General features: G+C 40.9%; 1 protein-coding gene across 2 annotated transcripts in view; it reads left to right on the forward strand.

Moving 5' to 3' along the window:
• parp8 (poly (ADP-ribose) polymerase family, member 8) overlaps window positions 1–26,782 on the forward strand; it is a 117,153-nt gene that overhangs the window by 29,872 nt on the left and 60,499 nt on the right. For both annotated transcript variants that reach the window (XR_014600696.1, XM_084055971.1), the window contains exons 3-7: window positions 895–932; window positions 7,012–7,101; window positions 10,622–10,692; window positions 12,474–12,542; window positions 21,684–21,778. Coding sequence is in view for 1 of the 2 variants with exons in the window: in XM_084055971.1 (XP_083912097.1) it covers window positions 895–932; window positions 7,012–7,101; window positions 10,622–10,692; window positions 12,474–12,542; window positions 21,684–21,778 (363 nt within the window). In the remaining variant the exon portion in view is untranslated. The remainder of the gene's footprint in view (window positions 1–894; window positions 933–7,011; window positions 7,102–10,621; window positions 10,693–12,473; window positions 12,543–21,683; window positions 21,779–26,782) is intronic.

Raw genomic sequence — 26,782 nt, forward strand, 5'->3', positions numbered from 1 at the left:
GTGGTGTAAAGTAACTAAGTACATTTACTCAAGTACTGTACTTATGTACAATTTTGTGGCATTTTTACTTTACTGGAGTATTTCCAATTTCCAATACGTTTACTTCTACTCCACTACATCTCAGAGGCAACTATTGTTCTTTTACTCCACTACAATTATTTGAAAACTTTAGTTACTAGTTACTTTGCAGAAATTATTATATTATAAAACATACATTAACCTTAGCCCTATTTTATACATACTGTAGGCTATTTGGAAATTGACGATCTAAAAGCTCTTGCGATGCATTGTGAGCTTGTAGATCTGCTATTTTCAAACATTTTAGTACTTTTACATTTGGTACTTTAAGTATATTTTGATGCCAATGCTTTTGTACTTTTACTCAAGTAACATTTCAAACACAGGCCTTTTCACTAGTAACAGAGTATTTCTATATTGTGGTATTGCTACTTTTACTTAAGTTAAATATCTGAGTACTTCTTCCAACACTGATTACTGAACACAGTAACTTATGCAACTTTATTTATCGATTACAGAACACAGCACAGGTCTCCGCCTGGCCGGGTTGGCCTACCCAGGGCCGGCAAAGTTTGGAAGGCTGACATAGCCATAGGAGTAGTTGCAGTGTGTTTTGAAGAAAATGCACAATGGTGGAAAATGTAATCTGGTACAAATGGCCGGGGCCTATGTGGAGAGAGATGATCCAAGGGAAAAGATTTTGATTTTACGAACTTCGGTTCAAGAGTTAAAGGCCAAAACGTGAACTAGGCCGACCATGAGACGGGGGGAAAAAAGAAGAAAAAAAGGTGTATGGTGTATAGAACATTTTATGTTTTTTTAAATGAATAATTATATTAATGGTTTCTTTTCTGTGTGTTCTATTGTCTCTTGTAGGATTTCTTATTCGGTGCACGTCTCTGATGATTACCCAGGTAAGACCCTCCTTCTAACAGCCCTGCTGTGTCAACAATGTGTTACACCACTGCTTAGAAACCTTTTTCTTTTATTTTCTTTTTATTTGGGGGTGGGGGGATCGAGTGGTGGAAATAGTACTCACATTTTGTACTTAAGTAAAAGTATCAAGTACTGAAAGTAAAAGTGCTCATTTTGCAGTTCAAAAAGAGAGAAAAAGAAGCACTGCAGGCATCATTCAGTGGCTCTGAGATAGGTGCTCTTGGTGACACAGGTAGGAACATAAACAAAAGAGGATATCCAAAGAAGTACTGCTTGCCAAAAAAGGTGTGAAATGCAAACTTGCAAAGAAAAGAATTCCAAGGCACTCCGTCTCAAATGAACAAAATATAAGAATGTATTTAGAGCCAGGCAAATGAGTATGACCAACGCGTTTCGACCTAGACCTTTTTTGATGACGTTTTTCATTTATTTTATAATTTTTTTAAATTATATATATATTTTTTCATTTTCCAAAAAATATATACAAAATAAATGAAACAAGTAATTGAAAAAACACAGTCTCCTCACGTATTAGAAGGACAATATCAGTCTCCAGAACCAAGGACGGGTGTTTCCGATGAATCTATCATGGTTAAAATGGAGTTTAAAATGGGTTTTATAGGATAAAAAAAAAAAATGTTGATATGATAAAATGGATATTAAATATCTAAATACTGAATCTAGCAACTTAAAAACTGTCCGGGGGGGCTCACAAAAGCCTGAGTAGACGATAAAATGACCCATATTTAAAAAAAAAAAAAGTGAAATATCCCTTCAACAGTGGAATCTATGTCTTAAAAACAAAGCATGAAACGTTCTTGACGCTCGTGTTGAGGACAGAGTGTATTGTCTGTATAACAAGAAGGTCCTATGGGTGTTTGGACAAAAAACATACCACGTCTACCTTCACTTTGAATAAAATTGCCTATCTACGATGCGACGCGTTGTGAGCTTGTAGATTTATTGTAGTTTTGTGCGACATTGTATATATCGTCTCCGTCGGGTGGAAACCATCACGTATTATGGTTATACTAGGAGGAAGATTTTTTTCAAAAAAGTGTACAGAAATTGTTAAAATTATGTTTTTTAAGTATACCTGGTTCTCACCTTAGCACCTCCTCCACCACCTTAGCACCACCCACCTGTCCTAGTCCCTCCTCCTCCTCATGCCCACACCTGTTGTGTTATGATAATGAGGGGGAGGGTATGTTTTTACTATGTCACTAAAGGGCTGTTTCTCTATTGGCACGTTTGACCCTCAAGGTTTCAGCCTCCAGTTAGAAACTCAAAATAGTCAGAGAAGACATAAAACACCATAAAAACACCACCAGGGGGCTTAATGAAGTTCTATCAACCTCATAGACACATGAAAAACAGAAAAAGTGCAAAACCATGGCACCACCTCTTTAAATACAGAGATAAGAGGTTTCTGCCCGACAGCAAGGATGTAGCAAAAGTATCAATTTTCTTGAAAAGTAACTGTTTTGGACATACAAGGTTTCTACCTGAAGGTTTCTCCTTTTAAAGCACACTGACTCTTTGGTTGGAGGTTTGGGTTGTGTAGTTACTATGGTAACGCCAACTTTTAGTCAGATATCTTCAGTAGATTGATTATAAATAGACATTCCAAAGATAGCCTCCTCATTGACTTACATTGCAGCGCTCTCAAAGTCACTTACAGTACACCAACAAGGAACATTCTGACAAAGTTTCTGTCGTTTCAGATTGTTTTGGGCTTTTCAAAAATAGCAGATCTGCAAGCTCATAGAGGGGCACCGAGTGCCACGCTATGAGCTTGTAGATCTGCTCTTTTTTTTAATCTTGAAATTGTGTGCAATTCTTTAAACATATATATTTTTTTAAGCGAACATTTGTAACTCAAATCTTTGCTTCTGGGGGGTCCCTGGAACAAAACATTTTGAGATGGGGGTCCGCGGCCAAATACATACGGTATGTTGCTATATCAGAGGTGCTCCAACTTTTCCATGTCAAGGAGCCTGTATATCTGCTATTTTTGAATAGCCAAAGTATTAGTGATGCGCGGGTCGGGTTTTTTCATGACCCGCCCCGCCCCGCCCCGCCCCGCCCCGCCACGGAACGCAACCCGCCTCAGCCCGCCCCGCGAACCCATATATAAATCTATGGCTCAACCCGCCCGCGACCCGCGATTTTTTTTTTATTCTGTAAAATTATGGTTAGAAAATAATCCCCAAGTGTATTCAAACTGTTTTATTGTTATTATTCTTATTCTTATTAGGAATAAAGACAAAACAAGAGCATGTTATTATTTTTATTTTTTTTGCGTGTGAGAGCGCGTGACCCGCTCACCCTCAGCCCGCATCATTTTCTCCGAAATTCTGACTTGACCCACCCGCGCCGCGGGTTGACCCGCGGGTCCCGCGGGTTACGGGTCAACCCGCGCATCACTACAAAGTATACAACGATGGTTTAAGTGGTTAAAATCTGATGCTTTACCGGTTTAAATGGTTTAAAGCTGCACTATGCAACTTTCCTGTTCTACCCCGGATTTGAACAAGTGCTGACATTTTTACCACTGAGGGAATAGAGCCTGCATGTCTGCTTGCTCTGGGGAGAAATTGAATTAATTTTTGTGAAACCAGAAACAGGATCGTGTCAAAGTTTGTGTGACACGATCTAGACCTCTTCTCAATAGAAGAGCAGGGAGACCAAATACAACCACTCCTATTGTATAAGTTATATTGTATTAGCATACTCTACCATACAGATTGGAACAAATACAATTTTATTCACACACAAAAAATACATAATAGAGTAAAAAAAGTAAACAAATATGTTGTTGAAGTAAAAGTCCCGCATCAAAATCTTACTGTTAGTCAAAGTCAAAAACAGTATTAACATCAAAATATACTTAGTAGCAAACACACTCAATATGCAGAATAGCCATTTCAGAGTGATATGTATCATGTTATCGGACAATAATTACTGATCTTTAACCACTTAAGCCCTTTTTTAAGCCTTTTTTAGCATATATACAAGCTCACAACGCGTGGCGATGCGAGGCGTTGTGAGCTTGTAGATGCTTACGCCTTTCAGAGCAGTGAAGTATGTATACTGTCACTGTCCACTCCTGTCCATCTCTCCACTGACTGTTTTCTGTATTAGTGTCAGCATTCTAGTGCAGGCATTCTCAAAGTGGGTGCCGTGGCACCCTAGGGTGCTGTGACGCAAGCAGCAGAAATAATATTCTGAATTTATCAATATCCCTTCAGTTTAACCACTTAGACCCTCTATACTTAGTAAAACAGACCCGAGTTGCACTGTACTTAGTGTGTTATTTTTCAGCCTAGTACGCCAAGTCTCTTCACCAAAGAGCAGTTTTGAGCTTGTAGATCGGCTATTTTTGGTGAATAGGGATGCTGGGGTTCAAGTGGTTAAACGGCAAGTAAAAAAGTTTTTTTCAATCTGTCCTAATGGAAACGGATTCAGGGAAGCCGTGATAAAGTTATTTACAGGGGTGCCCTGAGCCAAAAAAAAGTTGAAAACCACTGTCCTATAATAATAATCTTTATTTATAGAGCACCACTGCATAAATGAAGTTCAAAGTGCTACATTCAGGTTAAAAAACACACCCAGTGTGAAGCGGTGTTATTTAGAAACAACAGTGGTCATCACAGTGATGGAAGCTCACTTAAAAAAAAAAAAAAAGATTTTTTGAAGTGCGTCGTGCTATTTATAGGTTATTATTTCATCATGCGTCTCGCTAGCCAATCAAAGCAAAGGCTCTGAATAGAGTCAGCCAATCACGGTACGGCGAAAAGGGTGTGAATAGAGTCAGCCAATCACAGTACAGGGAAAGACGAATTCCCAACCCCACTTATAGGAGCGGCTACACCGCTCAAAAACACAAGTTAAATCAAGAGAAAAATAAAAACAGTGGGAAAAGTGTGTGTGGGGTGGGGGGAACAGTTAAAAGGAGATCAGTTAAAAGCAAGGTCATAGAAATGGGTTTTTAGCTGCCTCTTAAAGCCATCAACCGAGGTTGCCTGTCTGATATTCAGGGGGAGAAGGTTCCAAATCCTTGGTGCATACAGTAGCTACCAAAGGCAGCCTCTCCATGTCTCTTGCCATTTGTTGATAGCTCCGTCAACAGTCCAGCACCGAGTGACCTGAGGGGGCGGCCTGGGACGTACAGTACTTCTGCAGGCAATCTGACAGATACAGGAGCAAGGTGCTAGGCCATTCGAGGCTTTAAAAACAAGTAAAATAACTTTAAAATCTATTCTAAACTTCACAGGGATCCAGTGCAAGGACGCAAGTACAGGGGTAATGTGGTCCCTTTTCCTGGTGTTTGTTAGGATTCTGGCTGCTGCATTTTGTTGTCCTAGTGTATATATACACTAACTGTCACTGTTTTTTTTATTTGGCTGAGGAAATGGATTGTTGAGTGCTGAAGGGTCACGTCACGCTCTCCGTTCTGGCCTTGGCATTGACCTACACACTCGTTTATGCGTTAATTAACTCGATGAGCTATTAGGTCTGTGTGGTGACAAGATGGCCACTTTGGGTCGTGTCACACGAGGAAGTTAACAGCCATGGATGATTAGTGCAGTCATTCATTTTGGGCCAACTGCTGTGATGTGTGTGCTTCAGGAATTCTACCAGGACAGTGGTTATTTTTCCATATCAAGGACCCCCAAATTAATATGGGTTTGACCACGGATCCCCACCTGAAAACATTTTGTGCCAGGGACCCCAATACAAGATTTGTGTTGTTAAAGGACGACTTCACCGATTTTCAACCTATCTTCATATAATTGGTCCTCAAATAATACTATATGATAAAATGGTACAATTTTTTTCTACTCTGTTGGCTGTGGACAGTTCCGAGTCCCGTCTACCAGTGACATCATCAATGGGGAATCCAAGCTAATAGAAACTGCAGGCTTTCTATTCCTGGAAAGTTGCAATGTAATAAAAGAAGCCATTGTTCTCGTGTTAATAAAAATCTAAATAAGAAATGTGAAATCTTGTTGGGAAAAAAAATCATGCCTAACGATGATGTCACTGGTAGACGGGTTTCTGGACTGTCCACAGCCCTCCTATGAGACACAGACCAAATAGAAAAAAATTGTACCATTTTATCATGAGTATTAGTGAGGACCAATTATATGAAGATAGGTTGAAAATCGGTGAAGTCGTCCTTTAACATTTTTCAAAAACCTTCAACATTTTTCGCAGTTTCTCAAAATGTTCTGAAAATAGCAGATCTCCAAGCTCACAATGCATCGCACGTTGTGAGCTTGTAGATCTTCTATTTTCTAATATCCGATGCATGATAGAGTGGTTCAAAGGTGGTTATACTGATTGTGATGCTGTATTAACTCATTTAGCTGGGGACCCCCTGGAACCCCCTCAAGGACCCTTGGGGGTCCCCGGACCCCACTTTGTGAAGTGAGGTCTAAGGCTGCAACTAGTATTTTCTTTGAGATTATTTTATTGAATACCTTTCTGATTCATCAAAGCGTGACGCGTTGTGATCTTGTAGATTGGCTATTTCCTTTATTTTGGGAAGCTTCTGAAAATCAATACTTTTATTAAAATTGATAACAATCACTTGAATCGATTAGTTCAATTAACTGTTGCACCCGTACTGCTATGTGTTAAAGTCTCTTAAGGCAAATGATTGTGAATTGTGAAACAGACTTCTAGCTTCCCTTTTCCATAGTAGATTTAACCTGAGACCGATTCTACAAATGTCTTCTAAATCCTACATAGTTTTCTGAAAATACTTATGTTTCTATATCAGTGGTGCTCAAACCTTTTAATGTCAACTATATGTATTTGGCCGCGGACCCCCATCTCAAAATATATTGTTCCAGGGACCCCCAGAAGCAAAGATTTGAGTTACAAATGTTCACTTTAAAAATATATACTACATTCCAAAATGTGCACAAATTTTCACGATTTTTCAAAAATAGCAGATCTACAAGCTCGTAGCTATGAGCTTGTAGATCTGCTATTTTTGAACAGCCAAAAATACATGATTTGTAAACTTTTTAAAACATTTCATTGCAGACAACACCTACGTGTCCAACTCTGAAAACGATGACGAGGTTTTAATCACCACGGATCCAATTCCTATTATTTTCCATCGCATTGCTGCAGGTAAGTGTCCGAATGACGGCAATTAATCTCTGGTACTTTACCCATGAATTTTAGCTGTACCCTATTAAAAATAAATGTTCATAATAGTTTGACAGTAGTTCTGACAGCCTCATCATTAGGATGGACCGTCAGAGATTTCTTCCCCCCCCCAGGCACAAATGTAAAGTGGATTTGATTTCTACAACACTTAACACATTCATTGCCAGGTATTAATTAATTAATGTATCCACCACTGCCAGCGGTTTTACCTTATTTTGACGATCCACAGAATTATCTTTCAACGCGGATGTAAACAACCGATGTCTCGGTGGAAAGGCGAGTCTCTCTTCTTTCCACCGGGGGAAAAAAAAAAACATTGTAACCGCGTGCATGATTGGCATTTGAGCCACGGAACCACCGTTTGATGAGATTTAGCCTCTCAGACCCAAAACATTGTTATCGCTGGCTAACAAATTCCATGCTGTATTGGGAGAGATAACAGGCACACGTTGATCAAAATAACAGTTCTTCTACATTATCTAATTGTGTAGACTTAATTAAGTAATGCAGATGTTTAACAATAATTTAACTCTTGAGAGCGTAAAATGAAACCAAATGGACCGTCCATTTGGTTTCATTTTACGCTCTCAAGAGTTAAAGCTCTATAAGGGTCCATTTGGTTACAGCAGTTATTGACAACAGTTATTTTTCTTTTTTTGATCTCTGAAGTTGCCTAGAATCCCTTTAAAAGCAACAACAAAAAACAACACATAACCATCTGCCACAAAATAACATATGACACAACACAACACCAAGACAATACATGAGGTCCCCGCTATAAACCATCCTATCGACGGGGCAGTTTGTTTAATGCTGCAATGGCTGAGGGGACAAAACTACTGCTAAACTAGCCTTTTCCCACTTCAAGGTTCTGTATCTTGGCCCAGATTGAATGAATTTTGAAGTAGCGATACAAGGGAATGATCAGTGTCCTTTGTTATCGTAAGTGCTAAGTGTGTGATGGCCTTATTGTTCATATCAGAAAGTGTGGGTGTGGGAAGTCCGATGACCTAATCTATCTTCTAATAGGCTCTATGCACAACAGCCATATTATCACTTCCTTCACAGGTGTTACCAATGATACTAATGAAGGCTCTGTTCCATTTAGTGTAGCACAGTGGTTTCCACGACCCCCATAACTCTGAGAGTGTACAAATGGAACCAAATGGACCCTTACGGGTCCATTTGGTTCCATTTGTACACTCTCAGAGTTACACACCTGTAAGGGGCCATTTGGAAGCCCATGAGGGTCCCTGGACCCCAACTGTAGACCCAGAGTAGCAGAGTGTTTCCAGTGGGCCAACATGCACAATATCAGCACCCTGACTCTGTTTGACCACAATGGAATAGAGCCTTCATTAGTATCATTGGTATCACCTGTGAATGTCTTCATAATATGGCTTCTTTGAATACAGCCTATAACAGAAGATGAGGGGCAACGTATAATGATCTTAACTTACGGATTTACATGAAGTCTTTGGAAGGTGTCTTGACATCTCATACCCACTGCCAGCAACTCGAACGAGCGATGACAAGTCATTAAAAGATATGTGTTTCAAACAGACTGTCCTGGCGTGCCGCGAGCGCTCGCTCGCTCGCGGTGTCTCTTTACTCTCTCTGTTTGCCCACCAATAAGGCGGCACAAGAGATGCTTAGTTCTAATCCCTGAGGGCCTGTCTGCAAACGCATGGCCGCGCGGCATCCTGGAAGCAGGAATGGGAGTTGTGGCAATGAATGGACCCTACTGAACTGCCTGCGTACCGGGGTCGGCTGCTTCTAATCAACTATGAAGAAGTGGGGCCTGTCAGACAGTGCAGCATGCGAGTGTGGGGAGCTTAAGCGGACCACCGTCACCACCTGTCCCCTATACCAGTGGTTCTCAAACTTTTTCATGACAAGGACCCCCAAATTGACACTTATTAGCTAACGGACCAAATGGAACCAAAATGGAACCAAATGGACCAAATGGAACCAAATGGACCCTAACGGGTCCATTTGGTTCCATTTGTACACTCTCAGAGTTACAGACCCATAACGGTCCATTTGGTTCCTAACTATCCATCATTTATCTGGGGACCCCCTGAAACTCCCTCAAGGACCCCACTTTGAGAACCAATGCCCTATACAGACCACCTTCACAACACATAGACCACCCGTCCCCGTGTAAAGACCACATTCACAACACTTAATCACCACCTGTCCTCTGTACAGACCACCTTCACAACCCCTATTCAGTCGCCAAAAAGCAACACAGCAGTTAAGATACAGATTACAGGGTCAAGAAAAAGTACTGTTGAAACAGCATTCAACGTAACACCCTCAATAAATGGCAGACATGATACAATAAACACTATACAACCTGCACCGTGCTTGCATATCGTGCAGGACAGGGGAAAGTACAAGTGAATGCACAGCAAGCCCGTCAGATACTGTACTGAACTGTTGTTTTCCGAGCAATTAGTCTATTGAACGAGCCGGGCGGCCATTGCGTGCCTCATTATACATCTTCATTGCTAGCTAGAGTTGTTGGGATGGTGTGTTTGTGTGTAAACTGTGCAGTAGCCAGTGGGGCAAGAAGTACTCAGATTCATTTTTTTCTCCAAGTAAAAGTAGCGATACCGCACTCTAATACAGTGGTTCGCAAACTTTTTCATGTCAAGGGCCAAAATGATATGTATTTGGCCACGGACCCCCATCTCCAAATATTTTGTTCCAGGGACCCCGCAAAAGCAAGGATATGAGTTACAAATGTTCGCTTTAAAGAAGATTTGCACAAATTTTCAAGATATTTCAAAAATAGCAGATCTACAAGCTCATAGCACGGCACTCAGTGCCGCGCTATAAGCTTGTATATCCGCTATTTTTGAATAGCCAAAGTATAAAAGGTTAAAATTATTGAGATGCTATATTAACACCCCTGGGGGTCCCCGGACCCCACTTTGAGAACCAATGCTCGAATAAATACTCTGTTAAATGTAAACGTCCAGTATTCAACATCGTTCTTGAGTAAAACTACAAAAAATGTGGGCATCGAAATATATCTATAGTACCATAAGTTAAAAATTGCTCAAATGTTTCAAAAATATGTCATACCTTCTTTTTTTTAAATAGCTCACAATAGCTTGTAGATTGGTTTAAAATAGAACTTAAGTGGTTACTGTGTGTTTTGTATTAATAATCGAAATCGGCAAAGTAACTACCAGTAACTAAAGTTTATAGATAATTGTAGTGGAGGAGACATTTGTAGGAGTTTGTAATAGTGCTGTATGCCAGCCTGTCAGTTGAGAACAGAACAGGTAATGAGAAGAATTGTTTCGTATAGACAGGCTATTCTCTCACTGTGTGGATAATATCACTGTTTAGTCTTTTGTCTGGAGTTTCCCTAATTGGCATGTGTGTGAGTGAAATGTAAAGTGAGAGTACAGCGCTGACACCAAACTGTTCTGAATGGATTTGTTTCCTCGTTATTTCTCGCCGACAGAGATCAAACTGAGTTATGATGCAACCAGTGGCCTGTCCATCAAGACCAAACTTCACATAGAGAAGAACCAGGTAGGATGACACCCGTGCTCCTCTGCTGCCCAGGCTGCCTGACAATTATCTACAGAAATACCTTGTTGCTGTCGGGCAGAAACCACTTATCTTAAAGGGCTAGTCCACCCAAAAAAATGACTTATTTTCTATCAATTACACACCCCATGAAGCCTTGAATTCATGTAGATATTTGTATATTTTTTGTCGCATTCCTAAGCCAATAATAGGCTCTATGCACAGCAGCCATATTGGAAAGAAATAGGGCCTCTGCCTTACTTCCTTCACAGGTTTTTACCAATGATACTAATGAAGGTTCTGTTCCATTTCATGTAGCACAGTGGTTCTCGAACCTTTTAATTTCAAGGACCCCCATAACTGAGAGTTACACACCTTTTTAAGGGGCCATGTGGAACCCCCTCAAGGAACCTTGAGGGTCCCTGGACCACACTTTGAGACCCACTGGTGGCAGAGTGTTGTCCAGTGAGCCAACATGCACAATATCAGCACCCTGACTCTGTTTGAGCAGAATGGAACAGAGCCTTCATTAGTATCATTGGTAACACCTGTGAAGTAAGTGTGGAAGAGGCCCAATTTAATGGCTGCTGTGCATACTGTAGAGCCTATTTGATGCCCAGCCGAGACTCAATGGAGACTTGAAGAGTAATCGATAGAACTTTGAAAAAAACAAGGTTTCCACCTGTCACAGTCTTGTGAGCTAGTAGATCTGCTATTTTTGAATAGCTGTAGCATGAATAGCTGTAGCATGTACAGTTAATGTGGTTGAACTACATGTTAATGATCTCACTTTTTTGGGGGGGGGACCCCAAAAAGGACCCCAGGGGGTCCCTGGACCCCACTTTGAGAACCTGGCCTAACCGGTTCACTAGCCTTGAACATGTCAGAAACTTTGAGTGCCATACAGCTTTCATAAAAGTGACTATATACTATTAGAATCAGTTAATTTGGCTACCAGGGGGGTGCTCTGGTAGATTGACGTGAGACACATGAGCACCTGGCTCTCCAGATGGCCTTGCTCTCCGAAGGGCCCTGCTCTCTGGAGCACCTGGCTCTCCAGAGAGCCTTGGTCTCCAGAGAGCCTCGGTCTCCAGAGAGCCTTGCTCTCCAGAGGGCCTGTAAATGTGACATTTCAATTACACAATTGTTTATTGTTTAACAATATATCCTTCTAGTGCATACAGCATCAGATTTATAGTAACTTTGTAATGGTTGGTTGACAACCAAACTTAGCAGGAAACACACGCACACGCGCACACACACACACACACGCACACGCCGCACGCACGCACGCACGCACGCACACACACACACACACACACACACACACACACACACACACACACACGTACATCACTGGGGAATGTGTCTTTTTGTCGTTGTATGTCCAAAACAGGAAATGGGAAAAAAAGAGTTCCAGTGTATCCAGTGTAAGGCTTCATCGTTTGATGTTTATGCTCATTTAATGTTAGATTTGTTTTCTCCCTGCTCTCCCTCTCCCTGAAAGAAAAAGAAGTGAAAATAGCACACCTACAAGCTCGGCTATTTTTGGAACTTTTGCCCAACACTGTCATACGACATAGTCTAAAATAGGGCATTAACTGAAAATATGAAATATAGTTATACAAGGTTTGTGTGTGTGTGTGTGTGTGTGTGTGTGTGTGTGTGTGTGTGTGTGTGTGTGTGTGTGTGTGTGTGTGTGTGTGTGTGTGTGTGTGTGTGTGTGTGTGTGTGTGTGACAGCGAGGCTATGCAGATGACAGTGTGCTTTGCCGTGTCTTCCAGGTCCATTATGCACCAGAGGAGGACTCAGAGGGAGACAATGACTCTGAGGAGTTCTACTATGGAGGCCAGGTAACACAGCTTACACTGCACTTTAATGTTGACTCAGCAGGTTATTGCTTTATCACATTTCACAAATAACAACGACGCTACACTTTAATGTTGACTCAGCATTTCACTAATAACAGCACAACTATACTTTAATGTTAGTTAACTCAGCCTTTTATTGCTTTATCACATTTCACTAATAACAACGACGCTACACTTTAATGTTGACTCAGCATTTCACTAATAACAGCACAACTATACTTTAATGTTAACTCAGCCTTTTATTGCTTTATCACATTTCACTAATAACAACGACACTACACTGTAATGTTGACTCAGCATTTCACTAATAACAGCAAAACTATACTTTAATGTTAACTCAGCCTTTTATTGCTTTATCACATTTCACTAATAACAACGACACTACACTTTAATGTTGACTCAGCATTTCACTAATAACAACAACATTACACTTTAATGTTGACTCAGCATTTCACTAATAACAACGACGCTACACTTTAATGCTGACTCAGCATTTCACTAATAACAACAACACTACACTTTAATGTTGACCCTGCATTGTATTGGTTTATCACATTGCACTAATAACAACGACGCTACACTTTAATGTTGACTCAGCATTTCACTAATAACAACAACATTACACTTTAATGCTGACTCAGCATTTCACTAATAACAACGACGCTACACTTTAATGCTGACTCAGCATTTCACTAATAACAACAACACTACACTTTAATGTTGACCCTGCATTGTATTGGTTTATCACATTGCACTAATAACAATGATACTACACTTTAATGTTGACTCTGCCTTTTATTGTTTTAACACATTTCACTAATAACAACGACGCTACACTTTAATGTTGACTCAGCATTGTATTGCTTTATCACATTTCACTAATAACAACGACGCTACACTTTAATGTTGACTCAGCATTGTATTGCTTTATCACATTTCACTAATAACAACGACGCTACACTTTAATGTTGACTCAGCATTTTATTGCTTTATCACATTTCACTAATAACAACGACACTACACTTTAATGTTGACTCAGCATTTTATTGCTTTATCACATTTCACTAATAACAACAACGGTACACTTTAATGTTGACTCAGTATTTCACTAACAAACGACCTGGCAGGGGAATACAAAAATAACAGAGGAATACAAAAAATAAACTATTCTAACTTGTAGCGCGACTAGATAGGCGTGGCCTAGACCAGTGGTTATGAAAGTTTTTCATTTCAAGGCCCCCCAAGTTGACACTTATTAGCCCGTGGACCCCCATTTGAAAAGATATGCCAAGGACCCCCATAAGAGAATATTTTTTACGGCTCTAGCAGTGATTTTCAACCATCTTAACTTCAAGGACCCCCAGTTTGACATGCATTAGGCTAAGGACCCCCATTTAAAGGCATTTCTATCTCTTGGACCCCAATTTATATTATAAAATCAATGTTAATCTAACTCTGAGAGTGTACAAATGTAACCAAATTGACCCGTTAGGGTCCATTTGGTTCCATTTGTACACTCTCTGAGTTACAGACCCATAAGGGTCCATTTGGTTCCTAACTATTTATTATTTAGGTGGGGACCCCCTGGAATTCCCTCAAGGACCCCTGGGGGTCCCCGGACCCACTTTGAGAAACACTGGCCTAGACAGGATCACAGTGGTTAGTTTTAGAATGAAAACCAGGCTTTTCGTCCGTGTGGAACGCCTGGTGACGCAGGGTTATAGCCTAAACGGCCACTTGGACTCGAGGATGAACTGATTAGAATTGTGTGGTCAAATATCACCGGTAAAGGTCACTTTAGATCACCACAGCCCTCCTGAGTTGCCAGTTTGCAGATGTGTGTGAAGCTTCAGAATGGGTAGCTTCTGTGGTTACAACTTTCGGTTCTATCAGAATTATCTTTGTTGGCCGTGCATGTCGACACATGCAAGGAATTTGACCGTTATTTCACTTGGCTTCCTTGAAAGAAAAATACCATTACTGCATCAAAAGTAATCAACAAACTATGATAATAATATAAGAAAGAGGCAAACATTTTGAAAATAGCCGATCTACAAGCTCACACCGCCTCGCAACGCTATTTTCACAATATTTATCTGTGGAACGGAGTCAAACAAAATGGGGGGTCCCCAGTTCATATATGATTATTTTGGGGGGTCACGGCCTGAAAAGGTTGAGAACCACTGCTATAGATGGTAATCTTGCCCGGTAATTCTGGATCCAAACTGGGGCTTTTGTTTCATCTATACATCAAAACCCTTCACCAAAACAATAGGTGATCTACAAGCTCACAACGCGTCAGGTAACGTTCCCTTAGAATATGGATGCTGTGGATTCAAGTGGTTCACCTGCACGAGCAGGATTAGGTCTGTTGTTGGTTTCTAAGTATCGGTTTCCGCGTTAATGGACCAGCCCTATACTCCTTGGTTTATGTCTAGAACGCAAAGACATCGGCCAGGCTCATTGAATGAAACCGAGTGCACGTGCGTGCGTGCGTGCGTGTCTGTGTGTGTGTGTAAGTAAAGGTAAAAGTAAAAGTATCAATACTGCAATGTAGAAGTACTCTTGTTTCAAGTAAAAGTCTGGAATTGAAAAATTACTTGAATAAAAGTACAAAAATATTGGTATCAAAATGAACTTGAAGTACCAAAAGTAAAAGTACTAAAATGTTGTGTGTGTGTGTGTGTGTGTGTGTGTGTGTGTGTGTGTGTGTGTGTGTGTGTGTGTGTGTGTGTGTGTGTGTGTGTGTGTGTGTGTGTGTGTGTGTGTGTGTGTGTGTGTGTGTGTGTGTGTGTGTGTGTGTGTGTGTGTGTGTGTGTGTGTGTGTGTGTGTGTGTGTGTGTGTGTGTGTGTGTGACTGATCGGTGTTGTCACAGCTCAGATGATGACTCATAAGCCGGTGGCAGAGGAACAGTAATCGTAGCCCCTGTTGCAGACTGTGTCAGAGTAGTGGATGTTTACCTGCTGTCCTGTAGACTAGTGCAGTGCTTCTCAACCTTTTCAGGCTGATCTACAAGCTCACAACACTTTCCGTGTTGTGAGCCGTTATCAGCTATTTTCACAATGTTGCCTCTGTCTTATATTATTTAACAATTTGGCCAGTGTTTGACCAGTTTTTATAGTATTGTTTCTTACTTTTGATGCAGTAATGGACTTTTTTAATTGATTTTTTTTTTTTTTTTTTTTTTTAGGTATTAACTCATTCCCTAACTCATAGGGTATGGAGAGGCATGTCCAGAGCATTTTCATTTGTTTTTATTTATTTATTTTCAACCATGTTCTAGATAAACTGAAAAACGCTTTTTTCTTATTCGCTATTTCTCCCACAGTTTATTTTTCCTAATTTTGTGCCATATGTCAAAATGACCGGCTTCACCGGGAATAGACTGCTTGTATTTTGCTAAGAGATTGGTTACATGGTTTAATTGATATTGATGTATTAGTGCATTAAATTTCCCCATCCACTTTAATGGGAAAATGAAAAAACTCCCATTCAAGTATTTTTTTCTCAAAAACCGTAAGGACTAGAGTTTCAAGACTTAGAGGGGTGGTTCATGATTTAGTCCAAACTTATTACAAAAAGAATTACACCAGTCGGTGTAATTCACACTCTGTTACACCAGTGGGTCTACAGTTGGGGTCCAGGGACCCTCATGGGCTTCCAAATGGCCCCTTACAGGTGTGTAACTCTGAGAGTGTACAAATGGAACCAAATGGACCCGCAAGGGTCCATTTGGTTCCATTTGTACACTCTCAGAGTTATGGGGCTCGTGGAAACCACTGTGCTACACTAAATGGAACAGAGCCTTCATTAGTATCATTGGTAACACCTGTGAAGGAAGTGATAATATGTCTGCTGTGCATAGAGCCTATTGCGCGAGCAATACTAAAAGGATAACACAAAAAAAGCCTTGATGACTTTGTGGTCCATTGTACTGTAATTCATAATCAATCATGTGTGCTATTGCTTTGCAACTTTCACCAAAGTGTTTTGAGCGGTGAGCAGAAGTAAACACAGACACACACATTCAACAGGCACACAGGTGTTGTGCATTCATAGATAGATTATGAACATGACATTTCAGAGCTCTGCAGACATTTTTCCCAATGAATCTTCTGAAGTGTAATAAATGGCAATAAAAATGTCTCAGCCCTGCCGAAGTGTGTGTGTGTGTGTGTGTGTGTGTGTGTGTGTGTGTGTGTGTGTGTGTGTGTGTGTGTGTGTGTGTGTGTGTGTGTGTGTGTGTGTGTGTGTGTGTGTGGGGGCAGGTATTCATGACATATCAGCGCGTCTTCCCTGTAATGACAGCATTTTTGTGTTCTTGACAGCACTCGGTTTGGTTTTGATCTAAGCATAATAAAGCACTATTTAAGCTGCCAGTGCCACCCATCACTTCCAGCAGATTCATTTTGATTCCTCTAGTCTACACACAATGCTACTGTAATTATTCCATGAGCTGTTAACCCATTAAGGCCGGGTAAGAATCGTGTGTCATTTTTAGATTTCTTTTGGTTATTCAAAAAAGAGCAGATATACAAGCTTGTATATCTGTTTTTTTTTATCGTGAACATTTGTGCAAATCTGTATTTTTAAAACGAACATTTTTAACTCAAATCTTTGCTTCTCGGGGTTCTACGAATGTCTAAATCCTAACAGTTTTTAAAAAAAACCTACAGTATGTTGCTGTAATATCAGTGGTTCTCAAAAATGTTCACGTCAAGGATCCCCAAAATTACATGTATTTGCCCGCGGACCCCCATCTCAAAATATGTTGTTCCAGGAACCCCCCCATAAGCTAAGATTTGAGTTAAAAATGTTTGCTTTAAAATATATATACATATTCAAAGATTTTCACGATAAAAAAAAATAGCCCTAACCCTAACCCTATTTTTTAATAGCCAAATTATAAAATAATGGTTTAAGTGGTTACACAGATGCGTTCCCGGTCTCAGTGGGTTAAGAGAGACCCTGTCACCTTGTCTGCCCTGGAAATGAGGACGGTTTCCAGATATATCTGCTAGCAGGTGAGCCGTGGCAAAGCTTTCCATCGGAAAACGCTGAATGAATAGTTTATTTCGATACACTTTGAACAATGCACAGTGAGCTGAGGTGGAAAGTAACTAAGTACATTTACTTAAGTACTGTACTTAAGTGAAATGTTGAGGTATTTGTACTTTACTGGAGTATTTCCAATTTCCAATGCTTTTACTTCTACTCCACTACATCTCAGAGGCAAATATTGTACTTCTACGCCACTACAATTATTTGAAAACTTTAGTTACTAGTTACTTTTTTGTTTTTGATTATTATTAACATACATTAACCACTTCAACCCTAAATACATTTCGGCCATTTGTAAATAGCCGATCTACAAGCTCACAATGCGTCGCATCGCGACGCATTGTGAGCTTGTAGATCTGCTATTTTCTAAAGATTTGTATACATGTTATGCATTTGAAAACTTGTGAAATGGGACATTCTGCATAATAGTAGAGAGTACTCTCTACTTTTGTATTTTAAGTATATTTTGACACCAATACTTTTGTACTTTAACTCAAGTAGATTTTTGAATTCCGGACTTTTACTTGTAACAGAGTATTTCTACATTGCAGTATTGATACTTTTACTTTAAATAAAAGATGTGAATACTTTTTCCACCACTGACAGTGAGACTTTACACAAAGCATTTGTATTTGGCCTGATTCTTTTTCGTCCACAAATACCTACTGCATCTGTCTCAAATTAAGACGGATCACTAGTGATCCGTCTTAATTTGAGACAATCAGTACTGATTGTCTGCGCTTCTCTGTGTGCGTCTGCTCTCCTCGTTGATTGACATTGACAATGGACATGTGAGTGCGTGCGCCCGGAAGGGTTATAGGTTTCGATTGGACATATACTTCGTTGCGCGCTGTATCGCGTACCGAAAATAGCCGATCTACAAGCTCACAACGCGTCGCGCTGGGACGCGTTGTGAGCTTGTAGAGCGACTATAATGCTGTGTGTGACACAGCGCTCAATTAGGTATACTCAAGCTTTACTGGAGATGCAGCGTTTAGAGAGTAAGAAAGGGGCAATTCTCTTAGCCTTGAATGCTGCCTTCGAGTAGGGCTTTTTCGTTTTTTTCAACATTTATTTTTCACCATAATAAAATGCTGCATTCATGGTCTGGAGAGGGCACCTTTTTTACCAACGGGTAAAAGGGCAGGGGCTCAAGCCCCCTTTCACGTCTATGTGTGCACGTGCATGGCGCTATGTATCGCTCCGTTTGTTATTGTCATCTTTGTGCCTGAAAAGACACCAAACCGACGTCTAAGTTTGATATGATTTTAGGGTCGCTCAAGCTTGAACCCCTCAATTGATGCTCCCCCGGATTGAAGAGGAATTCACAGACAACCTATGAAAAAAATACAATAAATGTTATTTTTTTTTAGAAATCGTTAATCCTTAGCCCTGCTCATAAATATTTCCTATTCTATTCGTACAGTGTTGCTGTTGGTACGAAACCTTTTATATTTCACTTTTTAATGTTATTTTGTCTCTTAAAGGACGACCATTTTCAACCCATTAATTAGTCCTCACTAATGCTCATGATAAAATGGTGATATTTTGTTCTACTTGGTCAGTGTCTCATAGGAGGGCATGGTAACTTTCCAGGAAAAGAAGTTTTGGCTTATTTTGCCTTTATTCATAGTGTACAGTAGATAGACAGGGGAGAGAGACGGGGAGTGACACGCAGCAAAGGCCGTCGGGATCGGGATTCGAACCCGCGACACGCTGTCAGGTGCAGCCTAGGTGCCCGAACCGCTAGGCCAGCAATTCGGGCCAAAAGCCTGCCGCTTCTATTAGCTTGGATTCTCCATCGATGATGTCACTGGTAGGCAGGTTTCAGAACTGTCCACAGCCCACCTCTGAGACACAGAGACACAAACATGCTACCATATGATAATGACCAAGTATATGAAGATAGGTTGAAAATGGGTGAAGTGGTCCTTTAATGCACTACTTCGTCGTGCAAGCGTGCCAAGCTAAATTTGTGAAAAAAACAGATCTACAAGCTGGTTTAATATTGACATCTCATATTAAACCACAATAAACCAGAGGACATTAATTGCCTGGCTTCTACATAGTCAATAAAAGGGCTGCCAAGTTTGTATACACATTTCTCAATAGAATCCCGTATGTAAATCGTAGGTTTCTCCCATTTAAGGTGTTGCATTACGTCATTGATCAACATTATTGAATGTGGGAGGTTGGGCCTGTTTCCAGTTCAACACAATTAGTCTATGTGTCAAGAGGGTCACAAATCCCGCCATAGGTTGAGTGTACTTTCTGTATGTGTACTTGCTGTCAGAACCTTTTGCTAAAACATCCGGGACAACGCTCCACACGTCCCAGACTCTTCTTCTCCCATCTGGCTCCCAAACCGTGGAACAGTGTTGATTTTGACAGCACATTTTGATTTAGTTTCAGTCACAGTCTTTTGAATAAAATTCCATTTAGTTTCAGTCATATTTCAGTCATCTGAGATGTTTTAGTTTTGGTCTAGTTTTAGTCAACTAAATATCATAAGATTATAGTCGACTAAATCTACAGTTGATTTAGTCGACTAAAATGTATTTTGGCGGTGCCTTGATGGCGTCGCAATGGCTGATTTTACACTTGGTGCACTCTGAAAATAGCCGACGCGTTGTGAGCTTGTAGATCTGCTATTTTCAGAGTGCAACCCAACATAAAATTACTTGTCGTTTAGTTATACTGGATCTCTTCTCCACTAGTCCCTCGATCCCTGACAGTTTGGGCAAGTTTGTATTTGTTGGCAAAATTGTCAATATATTTAGTCTTAGTTTTAGTCATCGCAGCTTTGTTTTTATTTCGTTTTTATTTCGTTTTCGTCAGTGAACAAAGGTCGTCAACGAACATTTTTCATCATGGTTTTAGTCGACGAAATCAACACTGCTGTGGAATGACCTCCCCATTGCAGTTAGAACTGCAGACTCACTCCCAATCTCCGCCGTAATCTGAAGACTCACCTCGACGACCTTGCAGTCTTATGCAAAGGCTAAAAAAAATTAACTTAGATAGCATGTTATGTAGACAGATGCCAGGTCATTGTTGACCTGGTATCCTATAGTGTGTATAGTTTCAATGTACCGATTATAGATTTTTTGGGGGGATATTCTACTGTTTGATTTGGATCTCTTTTAGAGTAGTAGTTCACTGTTAGACTGGTGGTAGATTCTTGGTTTATCCTAGATGACTATTCCTATGCATTTGATGTATCATCTTGTGTTGTCCTTGCTTACTGTAAATCGCTCTGTATTAAGAGCGTCCACTAAATACCTAAATTGTGTTCGATTGCTAAACTATGATGTATTTTCTCTCTCTCTCTCTCTCTGTGTGTGTGTGTGTGTGTGTGTGTGTGTGTGTGTGTGTGTGTGTGTGTGTGTGTGTGTGTGTGTGTGTGTGTGTGTGTGTGTGTGCGCGCGTGTGTGCGTGCGTGCGTGCGTGCGTGCGTGCGTGTGTGTGTGCTAATGTAGAAAGTAACTAAGTACGTGCGTGTGTGCGTGTGTGTGTCAGTGGTGGAAAGTAACTAAGTGCATTTACTCAAGTACTGTACTTAAGTACAATTTTGAGGTATTTTTTTACTTTACTTGAATATTTCCAATTGTCTGTACTTTAACATCTACTCCACTACATCTCAGAGGCAAATGTTCTTTTACTCCACTACAATTATTTGAAAACTTTAGTTACTAGTTACTTTATAGGTTTTGATTATTATTACAAAACATGCATTAACCACTTCAGCCCTATATACATTTTGGGCATTTGAAAATAGCAGATCTACAAGCACACAATGTGTCGCAAAGCGACACATTGTGAGCTTGTAGATCTGCTATTTTGAAAAGATGTTTATACCTTTGAAAACTTGAAATGGGACATTCTGCATAATGAGTACTTTTACTTTTGGTACTTTAAGTACATTTTGATGCCAATACTGTTGTACTTTTACTCAAGTACATTTTGAATTCCGGACTTTTACTTGTAACAGAGTATTTCTGCAGTGTTGTTGATACTTAAGTAAACATTGTGAGTATTTTTTTTTGGTGTGTGACACACAGGTGAACTACGATGGAGAGCTCCACAAACATCCTCAGCTGGAGGCCGACCTGCAGGCAGTGAGGGATTTGTACGGCCCCCATGCAGTATCTCTCAGGTATACAGTACACTTCTCCTGCACCGTTCTGTTGTCTGAGGTCTGAGTTATATTTCCCGCTATATTGCCTTGCTCAAGGCAGTGTTGATTTTGACAGCACATTTTGATTCAGTTTTAGTTATATTTTAGTCATCTGAAATGTTAAGTCTAGTTTTAGTTGACGAAATATCGTTAGATTATAGTCGACTAAAATGTATTTTGGCGGTGCCTTGATGGCGTCGTAAATGGCTGACACTTGGTTGCATGCTGAAAATAGACGATCTACAAGCTCACAACGCGTCGCGCTGCGACGCGTTGTGAGCTTGTAGATCTGCTATTTTCAGAGCGCAACACCCAAGGGCAACCAAACATAAAATGACTTGTCTTTTAGTTCTACTGGATCTCTTCTCCACTAGTCCCTCACTAACATTTTAGTCTAGCTTTTATTTGTTGACGAAATTGTCAATATATTTAGTCGTAGTTAGTTTTAGTCGTCATAGCTTAGTTTTTATTTATTTTTTGTCAGTGAAAAAAGGTAGACGACGAACATTTTTCGTCATAGTTTTAGTCGACAAAATCAACACTGGCTCAAGGGCTCATCAAGGTCATTGTAGTAGTACTGTATATGGTTGCATTGCTGTGGTGTCATCAAGTCTTGAACCCAGTGCTACTGTCACTATGATTATAATGCACCGTCAACCCATTGAGACCTGAGGCACTTTCACGATTTTTCAAAAATGTTCAAAAATATTTATTTTCTGAAAATTGTCAGTGGAGGAAAAAGTACTCAAGTGTTTTACTTAAGTAAAAGTATCAATACTGCAATGTAGAAATACTCTGTTACACTATTTTCAAATAGCCTTGGTATAAAATAGGGCTGATGTGGTTCATGCACGTTTTATAATGTCATAATTCATATCTGCAAAGTAACTAGTAGCTAAAGTTTTCAAATAATTGTAGTGGAGTAAAAGTACATAAGTAAAGTGTATATATATATATATATATATATATATATATATATATATATATATATATATATATATATATGGTTTTAATGGGTGAACGGGTGAACTGCTGCAGTCCAGCTGAGGACAACACGCATCGTCGCGTTCTGGTTATGCAGCATTAAAAAATGAATAAAAAAAATGCTCTTAGAATTTGCTTGACAATTGAATACATAGTGTAGCTTATGTTGCAGACCTTTTGTCCTGGTTTCAGTCCCTTGGTGACTGTGCTACAGTACTGTACAGTACTGTACTGTACTGTATGCATGCTGCTATAGGAGATGGATGAGCTGCCTCTTACGCAGCCTGTCCCCTGTGGCCTGCCTGCTGCGCGCATCCACAACCAGTGGATGTAAAGTAACTAAGTACATTTACTCAAGTACTGTACTTAAGTACATACCAATACTTTTGTACTTTTACTCAATTTTGAATTCCGGACTTTTACTTGTAAGGGTGCGCTCCCACCGCACTTTTATTTTACCTCTGGGGCAGAATCTGCCAATGCTTTGTCAATGCAAATGCGTGGATTCTTGGAAAAAGACCAGGAATTTTTTTTTTTTTTTTTGCTTTATAAATAAGTTACAGGAGTTCTTACTGTATATGGTGTGTGTGATATGAAATTTGAGCTTACCCTAATCACAATAATCCCCGCATATATCGGTATCGGTTGATATCGGTATCGGTAATTAAGAGTTGGACAATATCGGTATATCGGTTATCGGTAAAAAAGCCAATATCGGACAACCCTACTTAAAATTATGTATCCAAACATCTTAGGTAAGTATCCCTAACATAAATAGGTAGGCTACAGTGTTGCGCGGGACGACCCGTAGCCCGCAGGTCCCCGCGGGTTGAATCGCGGGGCGGGTGGACTGGGTTATAGATTACGGCGCAATTATCGCGGGGCGGGCGAAGCGGGTCAACCCGCGGAAGAAAAGCCCCCCACCAAAGCTTAATGCTTCAACAGTGCTTGCGATAATCCCACTCGCAAACTATGTAGGAGTGCATGTTGCCAAAAAATACGCATGGACAGGCCACGCTGGAATCCGTTGTTGGGCTTCACTTGGATCGTGGTCAAAGTGTCAGATATCTGGCCTGTGGGTTTGAGCACAATGTTGCTTTAATATTATTGCATTAACGGGGTGCCATTGGAAGTTCCGAGGAAGCCGTGGATATCACAGATGTGTCTGTCTACACATTTTCTTCCACTGATGATTGGAGGGATAACTTTCCACCGGAGAAAACGTGTAGAACAGCCAGCCCATGACATGTATGAATTCATTGTATTATATATGTTTTGTATACCTCTGCTGTTGGGCAGAAACCAGCTGGAAATGAAAAGAAAGCTAAACATGTTTTTAGAACAACACCATCTGCCTCATCAAAGTCGGTATGGCGACTTTATACATTGTCAGAGATACTTGAATGTGTCCTTATATCAGCATACCCAAATACTGATAATGGGTTAATATATTTCGGTTTGGTTCAATATCTGTAAAAGCCACATACAGACGTAAAGGTGTTCAATAGCACTGATTTATAAAACAAATGACAATATATATATATATATATATATATATTTATATACACATACATATATACATATAAATAATCAGAAGCAGAGTGCCAGATAGTAGTTGTCCAGAGTGCTACAGTGTAGTACATGCTCGTGCAGGCCAGACAGAATGCTGATCCAGCAGCAGGGGGGTGTTTTTGCCTCCGGCGGTAATGTTTTACAGTAGTAAATCTTAATGCCGGCGGTGGAGGACAGGAGACACAAACACAACATCAGAGAGCATCAGCAGCAGCCTGGCTGCTACGCTATATAACCAAGTCAGCCCCCCCCCCACCCCCCATACACACACACACACACACACACACACACACACGCACGCACGCACGCACACACGCACACACGCGCACACACACACACACACACACACACACACACACACACACACACACACACACACACACACACACACACACACACACATTGGCACTCTTGTCTTCTCTGGAGGGCTGTGTGTGTGTGTGTGTGTGTGTGTGTGTGTGTGTGTGTGTGTGTGTGTGGTGTGTGTGTGTGTGTGTGTGTGTGTGTGTGTGTGTGTGTGTGTATGTGTGTGTGTGTGTGTGTGTGTGTGTGTGTGTGTGTGTGTATGTGGAAAACCGTGTATGTCCAAAAAGGTTAACTTTTCAGGAAATGTAACTTAAAGAACCATAGGCTCTATGCACAGCAGCCATATTGGACAGAAATTGGGCCTCCTCTTCCATGCTTCCTTCACAGGTGTTACCAATGACACTAATGAAGGCTCTGTTCCATTTAGTGTAGCACAGTGGTTCTCAAACTTTAATTTCAAGGACCCCCATAACTCTGAGAGTGTACAAATGGAACCAAATGGACCCGGGAGGGTCCATTTGGTTCCATTTGTACGCTCTCAGAGTTACACCCTCTCAAGGAACCATGAGGGTCCCTGGACCACACTTTGAGACCCACTAGTGTTTCTAGTGAGCTAACATGCACAACATCAGCACCCTGACTCCAGAATGGAACAGAGCCTTCATTAGTATCATTGGTAACACCTGTGAAGGAAGTAAGAAGAGGCCCAAAGGCACCCAGAACGGGTGGCGAGGAAAAAAACTGACACTGTGGGGAGCCACATTGGTATCATTGGTAACACCTGTGAAGGAAGTAAGAAGAGGCCCAATTTATCTCCAAAAATGGCTGCTGTGCATAGAGCCTATCCGATCCAATGTAGTTATTATTGTTAATACTTTTCATTGGTTTAATATTTATAAAACCCACAGACGAACGTAAGCACTTTCACTCGTTTTTTTTTTGTTCGTTTTTTTCAAATAGCAAAAATAGTCGATCTACAAGCTCACAACACGTCGCATCGCGACATGTTTTGCTACTTTAGTTTGACGTTGTAGTAAGATCAAGTAGGGCGATCATTTATGTTTTCTACCTGACAACAACAATAACGCACGCACGTACGCACACACACACACACGCACACGCACACTCGCAAACGCACGCACGCACACACACACACACACACACACACACACACACACACACACACACACACACACACACACAGTGTGTGCATTCACTCATAAGGCAAAGTGCCACACTGGCTCTGCTGTTGTCATTCCCAATGATAAATACTAGCTGGTGGGATCCGGGGGTTCCCTGTGGTGCCCTGGTGGCACAAAGTCAGCGTTTCGGTGTGACAGTACGAATTGCACCAATGAACAGACAGACTGTTTCGTGGGGGGGTTGCGTGGCTCCCCACAGTGTCAGTTTTTTTCCTCGCCACCCGTTCCGGGTGCCTGATACAGTAGCCCAGCCCCTCTCTCTCTCTCTCTCTCTCTCTCTCTCTCTCTCTCTCTCTCTCTCTCTCTCTCTCTCTCTCTCTCTCTCTCTCTCTCTCTGACCATTTTGACCATTAATGCGGAGATTTAGTTTTTTTGTCTCTCTCTCTGACATTGTCTGTGACCCCTTGGTAGGCTCTACCTCATAGAGGTCCGACTTTCTGATGTGGTCCGCTCATGTGACAGACCAGCTCAGTGGCCTTGTGATTAGAGCGTCCGCCCTGAGACTGGGAGGTCGGGGTTCGATTCCCTGGCCGGGTCATACCAATTCAAATTCTCTGAAAATATGGGACCCAGTGCCTCCCTGCTTAGCACTCATCATTCAGGGTTGGTGTTGGGGTAAGTCCCTGTGACATACTAGCGTCATGGCCACACGCTAAGGAAACAGATGGGATGGGCTCACCGCTCATGTGACAGCAAAGTGTCATTCGTATATAGCATTTGGGAATTTTCGGTTCTGGAAAAGTCGATCTCAGTCGATCGGCCCGCTGGTTCTCGAAAACACAGTGTGCGACGCACGCACGCACACACGCACACACACATCCGGTCTATTTATACAGTAGATAGATACAACTGTCCTTGTTCCTTACAAGGGGAATACTGCTTTTTCCACTTGATTAACCACTCAAGCTCTATACACTTC

This window comes from Gymnoscopelus microlampas (assembly GCF_963454915.1).
Source record: "Gymnoscopelus microlampas genome assembly, chromosome: 4".
NCBI lineage: Eukaryota > Metazoa > Chordata > Actinopteri > Myctophiformes > Myctophidae > Gymnoscopelus > Gymnoscopelus microlampas.